A 25,962-nucleotide genomic window follows, 5' to 3' on the forward strand; every position below is an offset into this window, starting at 1 on the left:
TAGAAGTACAGTGAGAGGACATGTGACCGAACTTCCAGCACTTAAAGCACCACATCGGGGGAGGGATATAGGGTTTGACGTCACACTGGTAGACCATCACCTTGACCTTCTCTGGTAAGATATCACCTTCGAAGGCCAAGATGAAGGCACCGGTAGCTACCTGATTCTCCCTCGGACCCCGAGGAACACGCCGGACGAAATGTACACCTCGTCGCTCTAAGTTGGTGCGCAGCTCGTCATCAGACTGTAAAAGGAGATCGCAGTGAAAAATAATTCCCTGGACCATATTTAAGCTTTTATGGGGGGTGATAGTAACAGAAACATCCCCCAACTTCGTACAACCGAGCAAGGCTCATGACTGGGCAGAGGATGCCGTTTTTATTAAGACTGACCCTGACTGCATCTTGGACAAGCCCTCCACCTCCCCAAACTTGTCCTCTAAATGTTCGACAAAGAACTGAGGCTTCACAGACACAAACGATTCCCTGTCAGCTCTGGTACAGACGAGATACCGGGGCGAATACCTGTCACTCTCATTCATAGCCTTTCGTTCCTCCCATGGTGTGGCGAGGGAGGGGAACGATTTGGGGTCATAAACGTTACCTTTAAAATGGGCCCTCAAACGCTTAGAGACTGCTGGTGGCTGGCCACCAGCAAGAGAAGATGTGCCACGCTTCATTGCGTGTCATCCACCCTGATCCACCTACTCTGACCAAGGGCCCTCCCCACGGGCGCCACCCAGCCACAGCAAAGGCCACCTGGCAGGATGGCCATTGCCAGGAGTCCCGATGCCCCAGGGAGATGGGCATCTACTCCTTGGCATACATGGGGAGTTAACGGCGCAGGCATCAGTAGAGCGATCCCTGTGTTGTCAGGGGGCTACAACCAAGAGGGTACATGGCGGCCCCACCACAACGGACTGGCTACCGTGCTGGATGTTAGGTGACATGTGGTCCATGGTCGCCGTCAGTGCAGAAAGTGGCCCTGCACATCGCTTGGCAGAAAGTGCACACAGGAGCGTATCCATGCCCATGAGATGTAGAGCGGGCAGGACTGCAACACAACGACGAAAAAGCTGGCGAAAGTTCTCAACGCAAGATGGACACAATGCACCAAGTAAGGCGCCCTTCCCCAATCGGCTCGCTCTTCGGAAAAATTTTGAGATATGGAGGTCAAACCCGACAGGGGACCATCACATCAGGCCGAAATGTTGGAGACTCCTTTTAGTCGCCTCTTACGACAGGCAGGAATACCGCGGGCCGATTCTTACCCCCGAACCCGCAGGGGGGGGGGGGCTGCTTTTGGGCTCTTCAGCCACTGGTGGGGGTCATCTTTCCCACTAGCAGAAACCTGGGAGAGGAGGGACCCAAGGGATCCCTTCCCAGCGAGAGGAACCGAAAAGTTGTACGCTTTTCCAACTTAGAAGTGGGAACGGATGTCCCCGATGGTTGGGGGGTGTTGCTCCCGAAGTAGATGGTACAGGGGCAACAGGGAGTGAAGTGTCCCCCACCATGAAGGGAGCAGGTGTAGTCTTCTGGTTCTGAGTGCTAACTGGGGTTGGCGAAGCTGATGAGGCTAAAACAGTCATAGCGGTGGCGAAAGACGATGTCATACACACAGGATGCAGGTATTCAAACTCTCTCTTAGCCTCAGTGTAGGTCAGTCAGTCCAGGGTCTTGTAATCCATGATTTTCCTTTCTTTCTGGAGAATCCTGCAGTCTGGCGAGGAAGGCAAATGGTGGTCTCCGCAGTACGCATGCGCCATGTAACTGTTGTCACAGAGTAAGGCAGACTCTCAAAAAATGGTAGATTAGGAATATAAGCAGGAAATTTATTCTTGACATAACGGCTCTTAACACTGAACTCATAAGTTCATGGAACATAATGCGCATGAGCAGATGCTAGCCACTTTAGCAATGAAGTAGAGCATCATAAAAAAGGATTAGTGACATAAGACAATTACACTTCAGGTCCATCGTATGAAGCCATATAAAGTGCTGAATTGCATATTGGTGATAGGCACTTCTTTTGCAAGAAACGTTAACAATAATGCCATTATGGAGGTTATCCCATTCAAACAGGACTTCAGCAACACAACTAAAATGCAATAATTCACATGTACTGCTGTACAATAAACCACTCAATATAACTAGATCCATGAAGCTATAGGTACTCCACTTGGAAACAACTGGTCACTGTTTAGGAAGGAGTGGGTGCAACGCTGCATGCTACTTATGTTCCCCATAGTGTAGTGATGACATGTCATTGGCATAATTACCACCTCCTGCAATTATTTATCACTTGAATTAGTGACTTCCAGTAGATCACGAGACTTATTTATTCATGGAATATTGTAATTTGCTAGAACATTCCATGCATATATAAATGGTAGCACTCTGTACTGAGGTAGGCAGTTAAGATACATCTGCACTTTCATGTGTAGAATCTGATGATAAAATTCATGTGTGCTCAATAAATGTGCTTTCTGTGTCAAGTGTTAGTGCTTGTTGATGACCCTGCTATTGTAACTGGTATTTGATTTAGGATCCTAAGTGAAAATATCTACACACATTATAAATTCACGTCCCCTGCCTGCGTATATAATTTGCTATCGTTACACCAGACAAGTTGTTTGATCGTAGGTACTTACGCTACTTCTGTGAAGGAAGGGTGGGTTGCTAGTTTTGTAATAAATAGCAAACCTGACTTGATGAAAGATTTTACTGAAGGAAAATGAAGTAGTCTTTCATAATATATAACATGACTTTGCAGATGGCATTACTGGTTTCACATGTTTCTGAAACTGTTGCCCCATAGGAAGGTGGTGTCTCAGAAGGATTGTGAAATGAATGACTATGAGTGGAAAATTCATTCTTCAAACAATGACTAGTAGCTTTAAAATCTTAATATCATGGAGTCAAATGAACAAGAGTAGATTACTAGCCACTCTAGCAATTGCGTAGAGCATCAGAAAATAAGATCAGTGAAACAAGACACTCAAGAAGTTTCATCTTTGCCTCCTTCCCTCTGAAACAGAAAGACACTCAATATTCATTGCACAATACTATTTATTGCACAATAATATTGACCATCTAAGAGCAATAATGATAGTTTGAGTAATGTATTGAAGAAGACTGCAGAGATTTAAAAATATTAATACTCAATAAACATGTTGTGCAATATACTGAACCATGTAAGGATGGTACAGTGCAAAACACGGCTGTTCCAGCCAAGACTTCATGATTTGCAGATGTATAAACCACTGATACAGCAACACCATATAGATATGTATACATCAGGAAAAACAGATGAAAGAAATCATCTCCAAGTTCATTTAGGGAAGTGATTTGATTACATATTTGATACTTACTCAGTAATTAGCTGTAAAAACACTCAAAAAAGTGTTTAATCGCAGGCAAAGAACAATGTAACCGCTTATTTTTTTCATTTCAGAAGCTTGAATTATTTATTGCAGAAATACATAACAGCGCCACCTTCCTGTAATACTCTACAAGAATATATCTTACTCCTTTTACATTTATTCATTGCTTCCAGCATAGAGAAAAATGAAATCTGAGAAATATGTGAACAGTAACTTTTCTGTGTATATAAGATGTAATGAGGTTCACAAATTCCTTGAATGATTCCTTGTTCATCCTTAAAAAGTCCCCACAGTCATCCAGCTCCGCTGCAAGCTCTCTTAGCATGTTCATAATGCCTTGTGTAGGATGCCTTCCAAGCTACTTTTTTGCCCTTTGCCACTTCCACTTGCTCCTTTCTTTCAGCATGTAGCTATTACAATTGCAATACATGTGAGTTCCACATCACCAAGTGCTATCATTTTTGCTAAGACAAAGTTCTAACTAATGTGCGTAAATACTGCACAAAAATATTGTCATTCTTGACCTCTCATTTTTCACAATACTGACGCAATATTATTGTGCAATAAGTAACTGATTATGCCAGAGTCCCTTTAAACTCAATGGGTATGTCTTAGCTTGAGTGCCAAGTAAACTAAATCTGCCTCTTTTTTCTTTAAACAATTCCCAATTTAAAGTTGTTGGTGTGCTGTAAGGAGCATTTTAATGCAACCTTACAAATGAACTGTTATATACATACCACATTCCACAATGTAATGCATAACATTGAACAAATCTACAGCATACTAATTACCACTCCACTGAACATAAAATATATGAGGCACAGCAGTACACTAAGATACTCACCCCCAATGCCAAGATATCACTTAGCATGTGTTTATTCCAGAAAAATCGATCATCCACTGTCTTCCAGAATGATAATGTATTCTTCTCATTACTGACATTAATATTTGCTTGTCGCTGCAAGGAATTTGTCAGATCAGTTGATAAAGAGAAATAGAATGAATCTGTGTCAGTAAAAACCCTCTGCAACTCATCCAAAATCCGTCGTTCAAATTTTTCTTTATCTTTACTGTCTCGCCGCTTACCAACTTTTACCTGAAAATTTTTAACTTGTTTTTATTGAGAATGTTCCAAACACCACTGATAGGATGTGACATACCAAAACTCTACCTGGGATGTTGCAAGAGCAGCTGCCTGTTGTGTTGTTGTCTTTATGGTGTTTGCTGCAGACTTCATTGTGCCCCATGTTTTTGCTAATGCTGCCTTTTGATGCATTTCAAATATTCCCACAGCACCTCCAACCTTCTTGACAGACATTCCATTCTGATGTTTTTTGCAGGGATGAAGACCTAAATCAGCATTTTCACTGGAAGTACCAAGCTGCAGGAAAACTATGGATTTTATTTTGTAAACTGTTTTACCACCTGGAAGGTCACCCACTATTGCATAATCTTTTACAAGAATCAAACGGCTTTCAACAACAGAATGTAGTTCAATTTTTCCAATGATTCCATAGAAGACTCCAAGGCAATCAGGGTCATCTGCGGTTGAGAGATCCCAGCCTAAAGAAAAGAAAAGTAATTAGTCTACAGTCAGAGATACAGGAACACTATTGATTTATTTATTTATTCTCTTTTTTTGCATATAGTCACCAACTGGTAATTTTTGCAAATTCATAGCATTTTTATAAAATTTTTGAAAAAACAGTAGGAATTTGCAATTCACATGTACAAGACGCCACTTACGGGTGATGCACTTGGCAACATATGGTACAGAACTTCATAACACAACATACAGTTTTTACATAGTATAGGTATTTGCATTTACAGTGGTTTGCTACAAAAATAACATATATTACAATCACCTCAGAACAGTATAGATAGAAGAGTTAGGCCTACATTTAAGAATAGCTACATTTTAATATCAGTATTCATTCAATGAGTACAAACATTTGAGAGTTAAGAATGATATTAAATCCCTTTTGAATACTTTACCTCTGTGGCACCTTATAGGACTTGGCAGTTTGTTAAACCATATCTGGCCATTAATCCAAGGACTATGATCTGTTGTCTTTAGTTCTCTCAAAGTAGAAGCAATCTTTTTGTCTTGTGTTATGGGTATGCACATCAGAGCATTTAGTTTCATTATTTTTATGATCCATAAAGAATGTTATTAATTTGCACAGATACAAGGAATATACTGTTAGATATTTATGTTGTACAATGGTTTCCCTACATGACTCTCCGTATCCAAGTCGATGCATGGTCCTGACTGCTCTTTTCTGCAGTTTTAGGATTCTGTTCATGTGACATCCCCATACCTCTATTCCATAATTAATATATGCAAATACTGTCCCATAATAAGCAGTTTTTAATGTTTGTTCAGAGACTAATTTTGATAGTTTGCTAATTTAATTAAGTGCTGTGAATTGCTGATTTTATTGCATGCAAAATTGATATGGTCTACCCATCTAAGATTTTCATGTAGGTATATCCCCAAAAATTTACATTTGTCAGTGTCTACTTTTTTGATGCCACTTACAGGTTTGGTATGAATTACCAAGTTTAAATGGTAATAGCTGGGATTTGCTAATATTGACTTTTAGACCTTGATTGTGGAAGTAAGTAGTTATTTGACTAAAGCCATCAGTTGCAGCCAATGTCAGGTCATTAGTTTGTTTGCAAAAGAACAAAAGTGAGGTATCATCTGCATAACTTACTAATTGGGAGTACAGAGGTGCCTCTAAATTATTAATGTAGACCAGGAAAAGGAAAGGGTCCAATACAGAGCCCTGAGGTACACCTTGTTTCACTGTTTCATAGCTGGTTTGAAATGTTTGATCTGATCATTAATTTCACAACTCAGCTTTGTACACTGCTTACAATTGGTTAGATAAATGATCAGTAAGTATATGGATGTGGCATTTATATTGTAAGTTTCCAGTTTGCTTAGTGGTAGCTCATGGTTCACTGAGTCAAATACTTTAGTAAGGTCTAGAAATATCCCTGCTTCTGCATTCCCTCATCCAGGGCATCATACACCTTGTGGAGAAATTCAGTAATTGCCGTAATGGTACTGTGATGCTTTCTGAAGCCATGCTGTGTTTCTGCTAGTAAATTATTCTTTGAGAAATAATCAATAAGTTGTGTCAGCAAAACAATTTCAAATATTTTACCGAAAATTGGTATTGGTGATATGGGCCTGAAGTTAAGTTTGACAGCTCTTCTTTTCAGAATGAGATTTTCACTCTGCAGCGGAGTGTACGCTGATATGAAACTTCCTGGCAGATTAAAACTGTGTGCCCGACCGAGACTCGAACTCGGGACCTTCCAAAGGTAGGAGACGAGATACTGGCAGAAGTAAGGCTGTGAGGACCGGGCGTGATTCGTGCTTCGGTAGCTCAGTTGGTAGAGCACTTGCCCGCGAAAGGCAAAGGTCCCGAGTTCGAGTCTCAGTCGGGCACACAGTTTTAATCTGCCAGGAGGTTTCAGCTCTTCTTTTGATCCTTTCTTGTGCACAAGTGTACTTTTCTTCAATAAATTTGAAAATGTGTGCTCCCTGATAGTAATGTTGATCATATGGGTAATTATTCCAACTAATTCCTTATTGCATTTTTTAATTATAATACTACTCAGTCCATCTCAGCCAGTTGAGGTCCTATTCTTTAAGTTATTTATTATTTTTCCTATTTCTTCCACACTCACTTCCTTAAATTCAAAAGCAGTTTCCAGCCTAGGGTAAGGCTTCACCGTCTGAGTCATACCATTGTAATTAACTGGATTCACAGCTGAAGATATAAAATATTCATTAAATATATTGCAGATTTTATCTGGACCATTAATATGGTTTCCTTAATGTTGGATTCTGTCAATTTGAGCATCTAACTTAGGGGTGGCTTTTGCCACATCTATTTGTTACATTCCATGAAGTCTTCCCTATATTTGTTGACTGAGCTATTTCCTTATCTAGGATCTGTTTTCTTAAATTTGAGAGCTGTTCCTGAAATTGTTTTTTAGCTTGATTGTACTTATCCTTAAATATTTGCAATTTAGTTGACTTATGTAACACACTTAGATCCTCGATATTTTGCCTGAGTTTAATCATGTAAGCTGGAAGAGTCAGTCTGCGTTCTTTTTTTTTTTTTTTTTTTTTTTTTTTTTTTTTTTTTTTTTCCACTTTCTACTTTCTTAATTTCTTTCACTGGGCAGCAAAACTTAAGATTTTGTAAAATAATATCTTAAAATTTGGCCCATTTGTATTCGGACCCTTTTTGCTGAAGAACTAGTTGCCATTCCTCAGATGCTAGTTTACTTTTAAAAGCATTAATGTTTTTCTGTTTAAGCATTCTTTTATGTTCTACGACCCGAGTCCTTTCTTGGATGCTTGTGTGTTCATAGTCTACAAACTGACATTTGTGGTCTGAGTAGTGGAAGTCCACATTCCAGCATCTAATACTATCTTTTACCTCTTTACTTAGTATTATGTAGTCTATTCTACTAGAAGTAGACTGAGTTACTATTGTATCTGAATTTACTGCATTCATAAGATTATAGGAGTTAAGGGTATCGAATAGCCTGCTGTTATGGTTATTGCAAGATGTTGCCTCTCTATTCAAGTCACCAAGTATTGTTACCTTGTTTGGGTCACAGTGTCCCACTATTCTACTAAAAATATCTATGAAACGCCCTACCTCTGATTTTGGTGGATGATAAATCCCAATAATTTTCTGTTTCACTGTGCCCTTTCCGCAGCCTTTGATACGAGTTCAACACCTGTCGCTTCAGTCAAGCCTTCATTATTAAACAGATCTAGATGGTTTAATTTATTTACTTTGAGCTGCTCTCTAACAAATACTGCTACACCTCCACCTTTATGATGCTGTCTACAGCAGCTATTTCCTAGGAAAGAGCCATCTAGTTTAAAGTAAATAATTTCCTCAGATTTCAGTCCATACTCGGTTAACACAACTACACGAGGTGAATGATCATATACAAAAGTCTGCAAAACGTTGAGCTTATTTCTAAGATAATGTATATTTAAGTGCATGAGCCTTAATGGTACTTTTAGTTTGTCACTTTGAATTTCCTCCTGTTCTGGATTGTTTATATTGGGCCAAATCCGGTTGAGTTGGCCCTTTCCACTAGTTTCCCTGTGTGTTGGGATTTAGGGTGATAGTCCGTCTGTTTTCACGAATTATATCACCTTATCACATTATTAATTAGGGGCGGCTTCTGAGGTAGTGCCGCTGTGCCATGGCACGACTTGTATGAAAAATAAAGAAAGAGAAATCTATGCAAATTGCACCTAAAACATTGTTTTTCAGTATGTATTTTCTGGTTTGAAGAGGCGTGCTCTCACAGTAGTTTTCTGAAGCTTGGAGCCAACTGCAGACTGGCACCATCTGCCCTCATAAGCACTGTGCGAAAGGCTCTGCTGTCGGTTTCTACACATTGCTTATGGCAGAGATGGAGCCACAGCTGGTCTGACTCAAAGCTTTACATTCCTTCTGCCAGAGAGCAGTGAAGTGCAGAACCTATAGAAGCACGATCTGCCATCTAGCGATCATGTTAAAATACATTGGGGTGCAAATTTCTTGTAATCCAGTTTTACAATATTTTTGCAAGTTAATGCTGATGCATTCCTAAACACAAATTAATGCTCAATTAAATCAAATATGGAAATAATACATTAAATCCTTATATATAAAATTCTCTTGTCACAGTGTTAGTTGCCATACTCCTCCAAAACAGCTCAATCGAGGTTCTGATGAAATTTTACATGTATATTCAAGTACGCCAGAGAATCGGTTGTAATATATTTTTCATACCCCTAAGTAATAAGGCTTCCCCCATGAACCATGGACCTTGCCGTTGGTGGGGAGGCTTGCGTGCCTCAGCGATACAGATGGCCGTACCGTAGGTGCAACCGCAACGGAAGGGTATCTGTTGAGAGGCCAGACAAACATGTGGTTCCTGAAGAGGGGCAGCAGCCTTTTCAGTATTTGCAGGGGCAACAGTCTGGATGATTGACTGATCTGGCCTTGTAACATTAACCAAAACGGCCTTGCTGTGCTGGTACTGTGAACGGCTGAAAGCAAGGGGAAACTACAGCCATAATTTTTCCCGAGGACATGCAGCTTTACTGTATGATTAAATGATGATGGCGTCCTCTTGGGTAAAATATTCCGGAGGTAAAATAGTCCCCCATTCGGATCTCCGGACGGGGACTACTCAAGAGGACGTCATTATCAGGAGAAAGAAAACTGGCGTTCTACGGATCGGAGCGTGGAATGTCAGATCCCTTAATCGGGCAGGTAGGTTAGAAAATTTAAAAAGGGAAATGGATAGGTTAAAGTTAGATATAGTGGGTATTAGTGAAGTTTGGTGGCAGGAGGAACAAGACTTCTGGTCAGGTGAATACAGGGTTATAAATACAAAATCAAATAGGGGTAATGCAGGAGTAGGTTTAATAATGAATAAAAAAATACGAGTGCGGGTTAGCTACTACAAACAGCATAGTGAACGCATTATTGTGGCCAAGATAGACACAAAGCCCACACCTACTACAGTAGTACAAGTTTATATGCCAACTAGCTCTGCAGATGATGAAGAAATTGATGAAATGTATGACGAGATAAAAGAAATTATTCAGGTAGTGAAGGGAGACAAAAATTTAATAGTCATGGGTGACTGGAATTCGTCAGTAGGAAAAGGGAGAGAAGGAAACATAGTAGGTGAATATGGATTGGGGGCAAGAAATGAAAGAGGAAGCCGCCTTGTAGAATTTTGCACAGAGCGTAACTTAATCATAGCTAACACTTGGTTCAAGAATCATAAAAGAAGGTTGTATACCTGGAAGAATCCTGGAGATACTAAAAGGTATCAGAGAGATTATATAATGGTAAGACAGAGATTTAGGAACCAGGTTTTGAATTGTAAGACATTTCCAGGGGCAGATGTGGACTCTGACCACAATCTATTGGTTATGACCTGTAGATTAAAACTGAAGAAACTGCAAAAAGGTGGGAATTTAAGGTGATGGGGCCTGGATAAACTGAAAGAACCAGAGGTTGTACAGAGTTTCAGGGAGAGCGTAAGGGAACAAGTGACAGGAATGGGGGAAAGAAATACAGTACAGAAGAATGGGTAGCTTTGAGGGGTGAAGTAGTGAAGGCAGCAGAGGATCAAGTAGGTAGAAAGACGAGGGCTAGCAGAAATCCTTGGGTAACAGAAGAAATATTGAATTTAATTGATGAAAGGAGAAAATATAAAAATGCAGTAAATGAAGCAGGCAAAAAGGAATACAAACGTCTCAAAAATGAGATCGACAGGAAGTGCAAAATGGCTAAGCAGGGATGGCTAGAGGACAAATGTAAGGATGTAGAGGCTTGTCTCACTACGGGTAAGATAGATACTGCCTACAGGAAAATTAAAGAGACCTTTGGAGAGAAGAGAACCACTTGTATCAATATCATGAGCTCAGATGGCAACCCAGTTCTAAGCAAAGAAGGGAAGGCAGAAAAGTTGAAGGAGTATATAGAGAGTTTATACAAGGGTGATGTACTTGAGGACAATATTATGGAAATGGAAGAGGATGTAGATGAAGATGAAATGGGAGATAAGATACTGCGTGAAGAGTTTGACAGAGCACTGAAAGACCTGAGTCGAAACAAGGCCCCCGGAGTAGACAACATTCCATTGGAACTACTGACAGCCTTGGGAGAGCCAGTCATGACAAAACTCTACCATCTGGTGAGAAAGATGTATGAGACAGGCGAAATACCCACAGACTTCAAGAAGAATATAATAATTCGAATCCCAAAGAAAGCAGGTGTTGACAGATGTGAAAATTACCGAACTATCAGTTTAATAAGTCACAGCTGCAAAATACTAACGCGAATTCTTTGCAGACGAATGGAAAAACTGGTAGAAGCGGACCTCGGGGAAGATCAGTTTGGATTCAGTAGAAATGTTGGAACACGTGAGGCAATACTAACCTTACGACTTATCTTAGAAGAAAGATTAAGGAAAGGCAAACCTACGTTTCTAGCATTTGTAGACTTAGAGAAAGCTTTTGACAACGTTAACTGGAATACTCTCTTTCAAATTCTGAAGGTGGCAGGGGTAAAATACAGGGAGCGAAAGGCTATTTACAATTTGTACAGAAACCAGATGGCAGTTTTAAGAGTCGAGGGACATGAAAGGGAAGCAGTGGTTGGGAAGGGAGTGAGACAGGGTTGTAGTCTCTCCCCGATGTTATTCAGTCTGTATATTGAGCAAGCAGTGAAAGAAACAAAAGAAAAATTCGGAGTAGGTATTAAAATCCATGGAGAAGAAATAAAAACTTTGAGGTTCGCCGATGACATTGTAATTCTGTCAGAGACAGCAAAGGACTTGGAAGAGCAGTTGAATGGAATGGACAGTGTCTTGAAAGGAGGATATAAGATGAACATCAACAAAAGCAAAACGAGGATAATGGAATGTAGTCAAATTAAATCGGGTGATGCTGAGGGGATTAGATTAGGAGATGAGACACTTAAAGTAGTAAAGGAGTTTTGCTATTTAGGGAGTAAAATAACTGATGATGGTCGAAGTAGAGAGGATATAAAATGTAGACTGGCAATGGCAAGGAAATCGTTTCTGAAGAAGAGAAATTTGCTAACATCGAGTATAGATTTAAGTGTCAGAAAGTCGTTTCTGAAAGTATTTGTATGGAGTGTAGCCATGTATGGAAGTGGAACATGGACGATGAATAGTTTAGACAAGAAGAGAATAGAAGCTTTCGAAATGTGGTGCTACAGAAGAATGCTGAAGATAAGGTGGGTAGATCACGTAACTAATGAGGAGGTATTGAATAGGATTGGGGAGAAGAGAAGTTTGTGGCACAACTTGACTAGAAGAAGGGATCGGTTGGTAGGACATGTTCTGAGGCATCAAGGGATCACAAGTTTTGCATTGGAGGGCAGCGTGGAGGGTAAAAATCGTAGAGGGAGACCAAGAGATCAATACACTAAGCAGATTCAGAAGGATGTAGGTTGCAGTAGGTACTGGGAGATGAAGAAGCTTGCACAGGATAGAGTAGCATGGAGAGCTGCATCAAACCAGTCTCAGGACTGAAGACCACAACTACAACAAACAACAAGTGATAAGGGTGGCCCACCCCAAACATTTTTTTCTTATTTTTTGGATAGAAATTTTTATTTTTATATTTTTATGTTGTGGCATTACAAAATACATGCAAACCTAAATGTTCACCCTTCTTCCACCAACCCCCATTTTTTAATAGCGATTTTTGTAATTTAATAATTTTCAACCCTGGTCGATAACTGATCAATCATCACTTGATCAGTTAACCCCGCCAGGTGTCTACCAGCGATAGTCTTTCACTATTCGATAGATAGGTAATTGAAGAAAATGTACCAAAAGCAACAACTCAAATATCACTCTTTGATTCTACATAACTAGACCAAGATGTTTAACTAGGTAGCACGCGTCATTCGCCAAACCAACATTTAGGCCTAGCACACACGCATTGATTTTTATTGTACGGAAATATATCGTATGATGAAATTCTTTTAGTGGAACAAAGAAGTTTCTATGCTCTCCTTTGTTACTCTAAAATAATTTAATCGTACAATATTTTTGTTTACAATAAAAGTTGATGCCTGTGCGCTTGGCCTTATTCATAATGCTGGCAAACACATTTTGTCACGAAATTGCCGCTATGTTTGTATGCTCATGGACGAGCCGTGCATCGGCTGCAATTGTTAAATTCACATGATCTACCGTAGAAATGCTAGAACTAATATGGACGATACTGCCGGACTTCCCCCTAAGCCTTTTCTCACTTCCTACACAGTTTTCGGCCATTATTATTGTTTGTGTCACGAGCTCCCGCCTACAACAGCTATTGTGTTACACGTGTACATTGTGTTACATGTATACATTATTCTTATAGACTAGAGATAATTTATATGGCAAAACAATGTTTGCCGGGTCAGCTATAACATATAATGATTTTCAGAGGCGGAACAAAGTTCGCCGGGTATAACTAGTATTGTCTTAAATAATATTGGTATATTTCACAACAGCGTGGCTATTGCTACAGGACAAAAAAACTAACATATGCACTACCTGTTGAGCAACTGTTTCGCAAACAACAGTACAGTATTTCTGTTTATACTCATTACGTTCATGTAATATAGTTCTATACAAACGTGTTGTCATTATTGTTAGGTCAAGTAATTGACCGTATATAGCTGTGTGTACAGTGTTACCTGTAAGGAAAGATTCAGTTGACTGTGAAAGTAGCAAACATGAACAAAATAAACGACTTATTAAAAATGCCATTTAGCGACAGGACTCACAGTGAAAAAATTCAGATAAAAACACTAGGTAGGCCACTCCCGAGTCTGAATCTGCACTAGCAAACAAAAAATTGATGCTGTAAGTTCAATCCAGAAATTTACAAAAAGAACAAATGAATTTGTGGCTGCAAAAAAGGCGATGCTGTTTTTTGTTTTCCATCTGTGTTATTTGGGGGAAATGTTCATTGTTGTAAGACCAGAATAACTGATATTGGGCATATATGATCTAAAATGAAAGTAGATGAAATGTCAGAGAGACACATGAATAATGTGCTTAGTATTTCATTTCTAGGAAAAACCAATTTTCAGAAGAAATTAGATTTGTAACATAGACAAATAATTGACAACCACAACAAACATGTAGAGAAGAATAGATATATATTGAATTTAATTGTAAGCTGTATTCAGTTCTGTGGTGCTTTGGAACTGGCTCTCAGGGGCCATTATGAATTTGATACCTCTCAAAATAAGGGTTTTTTTCGTGAACTAATTCAATTCAGCACAGAACTGGGTAAAGATCTTCAAGTTCATCTCAGTTAAGCATCAGCGTTCAAAGGCATTTCTAAGATTGTTCAGAATGAACTAGCGCAATGCATGTTGGAAGTGTAGCATGATGAAATTTGTAAAGAAATAAAATGTGCCGATTATGTTGCAATAATTGCAGATGAAACCACAGATGTTTTTGAGGAAAGATTTTGGAACTTTGTTAATCCAGAAAGTCAGAATGCTCATACTATAGCTGAGAGTATCCTGAAAGAAATTGAACCATTAATTGGCAATGACCAAGCAAAACTAATAGCTCAGAGTTACGATGGTGCAAACATTATGAATTGCAAGTAGAATGGGGTTCAGAAATTAACTAAAAACAAATACTCAAATGCAAACTACATCCATTCTTATGTGCATCAGTTCAACCTTATTATATCTTTGGCAGCCTCTGTTAATCGCAAAGCCCGCACTTTTTTTGCACACCTTTCAGGTTTTTCTTCTTTCTTTTCTAACTCGCCACAGAGACCAAATTATTGCATAGCATTATTTAAAAAACTTTCCCTGAAAAAGCTTTCCCTGTGTGTGCGTCATGAGATAGAATTACCATTCGCGAGTAGTAAAAGATGTTTTTTGGAGACAGGGAAAATCTTATTACTGTTATGGAAGTCGTCAAAACAAGTGAGAGCATAAAACTATTTTCTACTATTGAAAACGCTGGTTCATACAAACAAAGACTGCAAGATAATGAATTCATTTCCTGGCTATCATTTTTCTATAATGATAATGCCTCGTGCAGACATACTTTTTAAACAGCTTCAGAAGAAGATAACCAACTAACCAAAGCAAAACAAGGCAAAGTTTGAAGTAGTAATGCAAAACATCAGAGATGATATTGACTCCATCCTTAACGAGATTGGTTTCAAAAATGATGAAACAATACCAGCCAAGACGCGACTGATTCTTGATGGGCATACAAAAAGAGATGCTTTGGAAGTGTGTGATGCCATCCTTTCTGAAATAAAGTTACATTTTCATTTTCAGTTCATTGGAAACCTCACTGCAGCCAAGTTATTTACTGTAAATCAGTTTGACAAATAGATTACAAATTTTCCAAACAAATACCTTGAAATAACAGACACACATCTACTTTTGGAAAAAAGAAAGTTGAAGGGTGAGTTTCATATTTTCTCTGCTAGGCCTGAGCTGAGAGCAGTTTCTGGTGCATTTCCATTTCTTGCCAATTCCAGAGGATAAACTTTGTGACACATTCAAAGAGACTGTTAAAATTTTGAAACTGCTAATAAGGACATCTGTCTCAAAATCAGAAACTGAGTGGCACTTTTCAATGATCAAGAGAACTGAAATGTTCCTACGAAACACCATGAAAGAAGAATGACTGAGTGACTTAGGGATGCTATCCTGTGAAAAGTCATTCATGTGTAAAATTGAAGATTTCAATTTGAGAGTGACAGATTTATTTGCCAACAAGGAGTGATGAATGAATTTCCAATACCGTTCCTACTAATTATTTTGAAACTGTCTTCCCAAAGTCATGGAGCGCTGCTTTTTGTGAGTACAGTGCTTTTAGTTTTAAATGTTGCACAACAGTTGGAGAATGAACATAAGTGCAGATCCACGTCATTGAAGGATGCAATACGTCTCAGCGCATGATGGACACAATGCACCGTGTAAGGCGCCCTCCCCAAATTGGCTCACTATTCAGGAAAATTTTGAATAATGGAGGTCAAACCCTACAGCAGGGGACCATCACATAAAGGCCGAAATGTTAGAGACTCCTTTTAGACGCCGCTTACGACAGACAGGAATATCTCAGGCCTATTCTAAGCCCGGACCCACGGGGCGTGGGGGGGGGGGGGGGGGGGGGGGAGGTATGGCAGGTGGGTGTGTATGGTGTGGACAGTTTAAGTAGCCATCGCCTGCTGTGAGGTGGCAGTTCACCAGCCTCTGCACAGAGGCTTGATATGGGGCTTGTTCTGAATGTCCCAATGGCCAATCAAATCCCTTCATGGTGCAGCATACCCAACATCTTTAAATAAGAGGTTCTCGCAGACCCATACACCCATAATCGAGCCGAGATTGCACAAATGCCCTGTAAATTCGGAGCAGGCAAGCTCTGTCTTCTCCCCATGTACTGTGGCTAAGACATTGTAAAATACTTAAAGCCTTAAGTGACCTTTTTTTCAGGTCCTTAAGGTGTGGTAACCACACAAGCTTAGAGTCAAATATGAGGCCCAGAAACCTCAGTGTGTCTTTAAAAGTTAGGTCAGTGTCCCTTATCCTCAACTCAGGAAAGTTTAAAATGGTCGGTTAAAAAAGAACACACACACACACACACACACACACACACACACACACACACAGACTTCTTGGTGGAAAACTTAAAACCACTCTTCTGCACCCATTCATTCAAATGTCAAGGAGTTAGTTGCAACTGGCATGTTGTCATTGCAAGGCTTGAAGATGAGCAAAACATTGGACAAGACTTTTCACTGTGGATGTAATGCTATTAATAGCTATGGCAAAGACAGTCACACTTAAAACGCTGTCTTGGGGGACACAGTTCTCCTGTTCAAAGCGATCAGACAGGAAGTCACTGACTTGCTATCCTAAAATATTATGGTGAGAGGAAGGACTGAATAAAAATGGGAAGAGAACCACAATAACCCCATTCGTGAAGCTGCTAGAGGATAAGACGCCTCCAAGTAGTATCATAGGCCTTCTCGACGTCAAGAAATATACCTAGAAGGTGGTGCCGGTGTAGGAAAGCCTGTTGTATAGCCGCCTTGAGGAGGGCTAGGTTATCAAAGGTGGACAGATACCTCCTGAACCCACACTGAAGGTGACTAAGGAGTTGCCTGGATTCTAAGATCCAGACAAGGTGGCGACTGACCATCTGCTCCAAGGTCTTCCCCATGCGCCAAGTGAGGGCAACACTACGGTAACTACTTGGGCATGTACGGTCTTTCCCAGACTTTGAAGGAGGAATTAAACTTGCCTCACGCCACGAGTTGGGAACGTGACCTGATGCCCAAATGGCATTAAAAAGTGTGAGGAGGATATCTACGTTTTGCCTTGTGGGGTGCCAAGGCATACTGTAATGGATCCTTTCATGACCAGGCAATTTGTCACAAGCTGCCAACAATGCAGAATCCAGCTCCCACATGGAAAATGACACACTGAATGACTCCAGCACGTGCTGCACATGGATCCCAAATAGCATCGTGGCTCATGGACAATTGCAAAACAGGCATTCCAGAGGAGGACAAGAAACAGTATGGTGTGTGGATGAAGTTGGAGCTGTAAGGAACTTTCATGCCTGACGCACCATGAGGAGCTGGCACCAGGTGGTCAGTGGCTGAAACACGTCCATTTAGCCCTGCTGACCATCCAGTTTGAGGGCTTAACTTCAGGTGGTGAGCCATTTAGCAGGTGAAGGCGGACTGGGAAGTGGTCACTGGAATGAAGATTGTCAATGACCTCAAACTGAAGAGAGTTGTCAAGGACGGGAGAAAAAAAGGAGAGTAGCACTAGAGATGGGCATTGAAGTCTACCAGGAGGAGGAATGGTCACGGGAGTTGTGCGATAAGATCCGTGAGAGCCTCAGAGTCTACTGCATCTTGCGGAGGTAAATACAGTGAGCAAACAGTGATCCTTCAACACACGTGAATTTGAACTGCAACTACTTAAAGGTCAGTAACCAGGGGGAGGGCAGAGGAGTGGTGCGCATTAGTGACAAACACTGCGACACCTCCCTTAGCCCTTTCCCCTCATAAGTCATCCTTGCAGTATAGCGTATATCCCTGTAGCACAGGGACATCTGTATCTTTAAAATGTGTTTCTTGTAAACAAAAGCACAAGGGACATGCTTGTGTTAGGAGTTTCAGTTCCTCCATATGAGTCCTGAACCCATTCATGTTGCACTGTAATATGGAAGCTATGTCATTGGTGTGGTTTTAATTTACCATGGAGGTGAAGCACTTTAAGAGTGAGGTGGAGTGGAGGGGCTGCCTGGATCCGTGGCATCTAACTCCACGATATCCTCCTCATCAGTCAGACAGGAAAGAATTATGTCTGACAGCACTCAGGGCAGCTTTTGACCCAAATGTCATGAGCCTTTCCCTGCATCCTGCCCCTTCGAGGATGAGGGGGAAAGGGGGCATTGAGAGGCACTCTCCTTTTCCTGTACCTTGTGGATGCTCGCTGCGGAACTGTTGTTGGTCTTTCCTGGTGCAGCTGCCTGGATTGCTTTGTCCTTATTCTTCTTCCCTTGACATGTACATGTGCAAGTACAGGTGTTTGTGGTGGATACAGGCACACTAGGCATCATCTGTGTCTAAGCTTCTGCCTTGGGAACAGGTTTCTGCACCATGGAAGAATGTGAGGTGGCAAAGACAGGGGGTTTCATCACCTTATATTCTTTTATGGGTTCGGCATAGGAGATCCACTTGGTCACTTTTATCTCCTGTATTTTGCATTCTTTAGCAAAAACAGGGCAGTCTGGCTCAGACTGAGTGGTTCCCAGAGAAGTTGATGCTGATCGCCGGAGACGGGCAGTCAGTCCCAGCACCATGAGCAGCTTTTCCGCAGTTCCCGTCACCTCCACAACTCATGGTTATATGGCTGAAATGCTGGCATTTATAGCACTGCATATGGTTTGGAATGTAAGGCCAAACATTAAGTCAAAGGAACCCCGCCAAAAGATGTTCAGGCAGTGTCGGAGAATTGAATGTGACAATGAAAGTGGCACTCTTTTTAGTTGCTCCATTATTCCTGCGTGTAAGTTGCTCCACATCAACTATTCCCTGGGATGCCCATTCTTGCTTCATTTCTGCTATGTCCATGTCCACGATATCTTGGCATGTGACAATGCCCTTACTGGAGTTGAGAGAGGTGTGCATCTCAACAATGATATAGTCACCCAGTTTCTGCAATTTCTTAAGGTCTACCTGCTTTGACCTGTTAGTTTTGACCAACAATGAGCCATTAAGCAATCATTTTATAGGGTTTAATGTTCCAGTAAGGCCTTCCACACCATTATGTATTTAAAAAGAGGACACTTTTTCAAATGTCCTCTCCTTCCTCTTTATAACCAGAAACACATTGTTATTCATGACTCCATGAACCCTGCTATTGCACTCTAAAGTATTCTTATTATCAGGAAGACTAGCCTCTCTCATTCTTTTGGATGAATGGGTCTGAATATTCCCTAGTGGTGCACCCTTCCCGCTGGGAGGAGGAGAAAATGATTTCAGGGGTTCCATCTCGGTCCCAAGAGCAGCTATGGAAATATGAAGGACATTTGGAAAGTCCATGCAAAGTCCGAGAGATGGCACCACCAGCACATATCAAGGTCATGTTTAGTTAGCAGCATCTTTGGAAAGAACACACACCAAGTTTCAGCCATATTGGTCTACTACTTTGTGTTTGGCATTCGTGTGAATCAAGGAAGTCGAGTGATTGTCAAAAACGGGACGAAGAATTTCGTGTGGTGATTAAAGTGATTAAACATTACTTTATGAAAGGCAAAACGTCTCAGGAGACTAAAGAGCAGCTTGATAAACATTACGCTGACTCTGCACCTTCAATTAGAACAGTTTATAAGTTTTCGGAGTGGCCATGTGGGGACAAGTGATGCTGAACGTTCTGGATGCCCTGTGGAGGTTATGACTCCAGAAACCATTGATAAAATCCATGATATGGTGATGGATGACACAAGAGTTAAGGTGCATGAGATTGCTAGTGCTGTGGGAACCTCGAATGAATAGGTACATAATATTTTGCATAAACATTTAGACATGAGAAAGCTATCTGCAAGATGGGTTCTGCGATTGCTCACACTTGACCAAAAACAGAATCGTGTGAAGTGTTGCAAGGATGGTTCGCAGCTGTTCAGGAAGAATCTGCAGGACTTTAAGCGTCGTTTCGAGGTCACTGTGGATAAAACATGGATACATTACTATACTCCTGAGACCAAACAACAATCTAAACAATGGGTTACCAAGGGAAAATCTGCACCAAAAAAGCCAAAGACCAGTCCTTCAGCCGGAAAGGTTATGGTGACTGTCTTTTGGGAATCACAAGGGATAATCCTCATCGACCATCCGGAAAAGGTTAAAACTATAACAGGTGCATATTATTCATCGTTATTGGACCATTTGAAAACCGAGCTGCAAGGAAAATGCCAGCGATTGGACTGTGAAAAAGTCCTTTTCCACCACGACAATGCACCAGCATACACCTCAGCAGTTGTGGTCGCAAAATTAATGGAAATTTGATTCCAACTCTTTTCACATCCCCCCTATTTTCCAGACTTGGCTCCTTCAGGCTACCATTTGTTCTCCAATTTGAAGAAATTGCTGGCGGGACAAAGATTTTATTCAAATGAGGAGGTGATTGCAGCAACTAATAGCAATTTTGAAGACTTGGACAATTCCTATTATTCGGAAGGGATCAACAAATTAGAACAGTGTTGGACGAAGTGTATAAGTCTAATAGGAGACTATGTCGAAAAATAAAAATGGTTTACCCCAAACACGTAAGTAGTTTTAATTTTTGCACGGACTTTTCAAATGCACCTCGTAAGGGTCCACTCAGACAGAGCCCCACATGCCTGAGTAAGCCTTATACAAACTGAAGTGCAGCAGGTTTCCCAGAGGTTGCCTGCTAATGACTGTTCCAACTCAACAGCCATGCAGATCATCAGCACGCAGCACACCTTGAGATTGAGGTGGTTTTTATAGAGGTTTACCCCATCCTTGCAATCCGGGCAGTCAAGCCAAGACACCCATTCCCTGAGACATACATTGTTCCACCGCCGCGCCGTGCGGTGGTCACTGAAGCATGCCCAGAGCTTACGGTGATGGGATTGGTGGTGCTTACCAGTCCCCAGCTCAGGAACCCTGGGGTCGTCAAGCCCGTACCCAGCAAATCAATGCTGAGCCCCTGAGACCTTTACATCAGTAATACCCTACCACACAAAACCCACGGGAAGAAAACTGCAATGTCTACTAAATGTCAATAGAGGCTTGATAAGAGACAAAAAAGAAGAATGGGAGACATAGGAAGGAAAGCAGGTGAGGTACTCCCTCTAGGCAATACTTGAAGCTTCCAAAAGCAGAGTGCAATGAGGGGACATAAATCCCCCCACTCCCTGCCACTTACCAGAGGTACTCTACTCAGAAATTGCTTAGGAAAGGCTAACAACACAGGCAGAACAAGAGAAGCACAGATAGACAAGTGACAAGTTGAACAGAACACGTGATATGGGGGAGGAAATGTAAGAGAGTGGGTAGGGTGGGGATCAGGGTGGACCACCAAGCCCAAACAGCCCCAGCTCAGTCTGGACAGAGGAGGCAACAGTGAGTTCTGCCATCCCCTCAATGGGTTGATAAGGTTAATTGGCCCTTCCTTAAAGAGATTGGTAAAAGCCACCTTCACAAATAAAATTTAAAACTACGTCAGCCACTGAGGCGTCATCTCTCAACCCCAGAGGCAGAGTCCACTGCATGGCAGCTAGGTTGGGTAAGTTCAGCAAAATGTGAACTACTGTCAAATGGGAACAACAATGACAGTGGAGTAGGTCCTCATGATGGAAGAAATGACCATGAGCCAGCCAAGTTTGGCTGATGTGGAGCTGGCAAAGGACAGTAGAGTCCTCACAACAGGCCTGCATGGAGGACTTCCACAGATTCATAGTCTCCTTTATCACCCACAGTTTGGTGAAGTCAGAGTGAGCCAATGTGTGCTAGATCCCTACAACTCGACAGCATAATACCAATCAGAGTTATGTTTCCAGAATACCAATCTCAAGAGTCAGCTTACTAATAGCAAGTTTTGCCAGGCTATCAGCGAGTTCGTTCCCCAGGATCTCATTGCAGCCCAGGGGCCAGACAAAGGTCACTGAGCATCCACACTGCTCAAGAGCATAAGGGGAATCCTGGACAGCCATGACCAAGGGTTGGCGAGGCTAACTCTGGTCCAGAGCTTGCAAACTGCTCATGGAGTTGCTGCAGGAACAGATATGCTCAAAAGAATGAGAGATGGCTAACAACTCTACAGTAAAAACACTACAGGCATCCACAAGGAGTGCAGTTCAGTATGTCCCATGTGAGTATATGGAAAGCCTATGTGACCAGCAACCATCAAGCCATCAGTACAGACAACTTCTGAAACCCAGGATATGCCAAAAATGGAGAAATGTTGGTGGCAGAGGCTGAACCGAGTCTTTTGGACCTTGTGATAGGTCAAATCAAAGCTGTGGCTTAGGGATGCACCACGGAGGTGTAAGTGAGTGGGCCCAGAGGAGAGAAGGTAGACGAAACAACTGGAGCTATGGGATGAGGGAGCGGACGCCAATTGCAATCGTAATCCCTGATCTGGGCTGCGATTGCAGGAGATGGATTTCATGTTTGGAAAGAAAAGACAGTAGTTTGGCAGCTTAGGGGAACTGCGAACATGTGTAGTGTAACTGACAAACTGTTGTTGGCACCTGATCCACAGTGGAGAGATCGAAGCCTCCACGAGTAAGCTGTTCATAAGGCTAGTTCACAAGGCTGCTGTCACAAGTCAAACCACATAATGGTGTATCAAATCCAGTATCCGCAATGCTGAGGGTGATTTTGAACCATATGCCAGACTCCCACAATCAAGACAGGATTGTATCAGGACTTTGTAAAGCTGAAGAAGGGTAGAGCAATCTGTACCCTAGCTGGTGTTACTCAGGCAGCAGTTCTAAAAGGCAATAAGTCTCTAACACATTGAGTAGTCTGCCATCAAACTAAAGTTCTGGTTGTGAGTGGATGGTACAATGTCGACAGAAGTGCATGACCCAAGTCTAGATGGCTGAAAACTGAAAGCCATGGGTGAGGGACCATGCCTGCGCCTTTTGTATGGTGCTTTGCAGTTGACGTTCAGCAACACCCACATTAGAGGAGGAATAGTAGAGGAAAAAGTCATCAGCGTACAAGGAGGGTGATGCTGAGGACCCCACAGCTGCTGCCAGACTATTTATGGCTACTAGAAAGAGAGGTACACTCAGTACAGGGCTCTGTAGGACCCCATTTTCTTGGATGTGGGAAGAATTGTGGGATGCACAAAATTGAACCTGGAAAATGCAATAAGACAAGACATTCTACGTAGAAATTGAGAGCAGGCCCCTGAGACCCAACTCATGTAAGGAAGCAAGGATGTGGTGTTACCATGTGGTGTTATCAGCCTTTTGCAGGTTGAAGAAGATGGCTACAAGGTGTTGACATTAGGCAAAAGCTGTTCAGATGGCAGACTCTAGGTATACCAGAATATCAGTAGTGGAATGGCATTGGCAAAAACCACCCTGGGACAGAGCCAGAAGACCCCAAGATTCAAGGAGCCAACACAGCCACTGGCTCAACATGCGTTCAAGCAACTTACAGAGAACATTGATGAGACCAACTCTGCAATAACTTTTCACCTCTAGAGGCTGCTTACCCTGTTTCAGTATTGTGATTATGATGCTTTCTCGCTATTGTGATGGGAACTCACGCTCACTCCAGGTGTGGTTAAAGATGGCATGGATATGACGCTGACAATCCAATGACAGGTTCTTGAGCATTTGGCTGTGGATGCAGTCTGGCCCTAGGGCTGCATCAGGGCAGTGGGCTAGGGCGTTGATGAATTTCCACTCGATGCATGAAGCTTTATGTGGCTCCAGGTGGTGTATAATAAAAGATAATTGCTTTTGATCCACCTGCTGTTTTAGGACACAAAAGGCAGGCTGATAATTCTCGGACACAGAGGCTTGAGCATAATGCAGAGCGAAATGTTCGGTGAATGCGTCTGGGTCAATGTAGACAATGCCAATCAGAGTGATATCAGGTTTCTGGTATCCATATGGATGTCTGATCTTGGTCCAGACCTCAGAAGGAGAGGAGTGGCTGAAACACACCATTCCCAGCATTCTCACTTTCATCGTTTTATTAGGTCGTGGACCCAGGCATGGAGCCACTTAAAAGCAATGAGATGCTCCATTGATGGGTGCCACTTACGGCATTGGAGAGCCACCTATGATCTCTAATGGCTCCTGCGATTTCTGATTACCACCAAGGTACCATCTTCTGTCAGGGCAGCCAGAGGAACAGAGGACTGTTACATCAGCTGCCAAAAGAATGGCTGCAGTTATATTCTGGACTGCCTCATCAATATCTGCATTCAGTGGGGAGTCAAGGGCTACAGCAGAGGCAAAGGCATCCCAGTCAATGCTGTTAAGAGTCTATCTGGGCACGCATCCAGGGGACTGACGATGAGGTGTAGTGTTGCGGAATAGTAAAGAGCTGGAAACGTGGAATATTGTCAAAGTTTCGTTGTCTATGCCGAGAGCCAGAGGCAGTAGGTTAGCCAAGAGGTAAGAGTTTTGCACATGTATCGGAATGTGTCGTCACGCAGGGGCAGTGGCCTGGTTACACACAACAGGCGAGAGAGAATTTCTTAGCACGAGGGTTTGTGTTAGACGGAGACTTTCGTAGAGTGTAAGACAGAGGTATAGCGTCAGCTGTACTGCATTTCATAACCTCGCGTAAGTCTGCCGTAACAACACGTAACTCTGTTACTAGAACACCAAAGGGGCGAATATGACAGATAAATCAGCAGTATAAGTGGAACGAATGCATTCATTACAAACGAGCATGATGTCAGGACGTCGCTCGTGCTTCCTTTAAATACAGCAGCTTTGATAGCAACAAGGCACTCGCAGTTAGACTTGCAGTTAGATGTGTACTGGGATGCCGCGTAGCGCTCAGCTTGGTGATCGACATGTTAATCTTTATTAAGGAGATGTTGCAGTAAGGGCAGTCCATCCAGCAGCAGACGTGAAGGGTCAGTACCAGCCCTGGGCCTCTCCGCTGCCGCTGTCAATCATCAACCCAGAATTAACAGACATCGTGGCAGACTCGCTCGCCGCCAATGCTGACCACATCTGTGAGCCGCCGTCGAAATCATGCGGGGCCTAGGCCCTGTGCATCCGCCGTCACAACCGGGTGAGCCGACGACGCTGGGGGACTGCAGCCCATTCCGCCTGTCCACCGTGAACGAGCAACCAGGAGGGGCAGGGAAGAAGACGGGGTGGGATAGAGTACACTCTGCACTATGAGAACGCTTCTCATGCCGACAGCGCCGGGACTCCAACCCGGAGCCTCCTACGCACAGCGGCCTGCTGTCCGCCGGCCAGCCGGGCACCGCCAGCCACGCGCGGTCAAAGGAAGGGCATTCCACCACTACGTCACAGCACGTGGCCCTGCGCTAGCAAGACTGGTGCGGCCCGGAGTTGGTGTCATCGCTCCGAGTCAGCGAGGACTCGGGGAAGGTCGTTATCACCAAGCTCAGCCAGCCTGTGTTACGCGGGCCACATTGTACTCGACAGGAATAAAGGTGTCATGAATTAATAATGTTTCTTTGGCGTTTCTGACACGTCCACAGTCATTTCCTAGCATCCTGTCAACTGGAGAGGTCACCGCTCGGCTTCCAGTCCACCATAGGTGACCGGGACCACCAGGGCGCCTACAGAGGGAAGGACAGGAAGATTGGGAAGTTGTCACTACCACACAGGTCATCATGGACTCTTCAGTGGATGGATGGGATAAGACAAGGGCTGCAGATGGAAGGGTCAATGTCTGAGAAAGTTCTGAGCACCATCCTGAACTGTGTGGGGGCAGCAGTATCCAAGAGGCAAAG

General features: G+C 42.5%; 1 protein-coding gene across 1 annotated transcript in view; it reads right to left on the minus strand.

The window, feature by feature from the left end:
• The window catches only part of LOC126251772 (phosphatidylinositide phosphatase SAC2), a 385,804-nt gene that overhangs the window by 327,405 nt on the left and 32,437 nt on the right, over nt 1–25,962 (minus strand). Inside the window, exons 2-3 of the mRNA XM_049952395.1 lie at nt 4,554–4,945; nt 4,227–4,478 (exon numbers count right to left, since the gene is read on the minus strand). Of these exons, the coding sequence (XP_049808352.1) occupies nt 4,227–4,478; nt 4,554–4,945 (644 nt within the window). The remainder of the gene's footprint in view (nt 1–4,226; nt 4,479–4,553; nt 4,946–25,962) is intronic.

Source organism: Schistocerca nitens, chromosome 4 (genome assembly GCF_023898315.1).
Source record: "Schistocerca nitens isolate TAMUIC-IGC-003100 chromosome 4, iqSchNite1.1, whole genome shotgun sequence".
Classification (NCBI taxonomy): Eukaryota; Metazoa; Arthropoda; class Insecta; order Orthoptera; family Acrididae; genus Schistocerca; species Schistocerca nitens.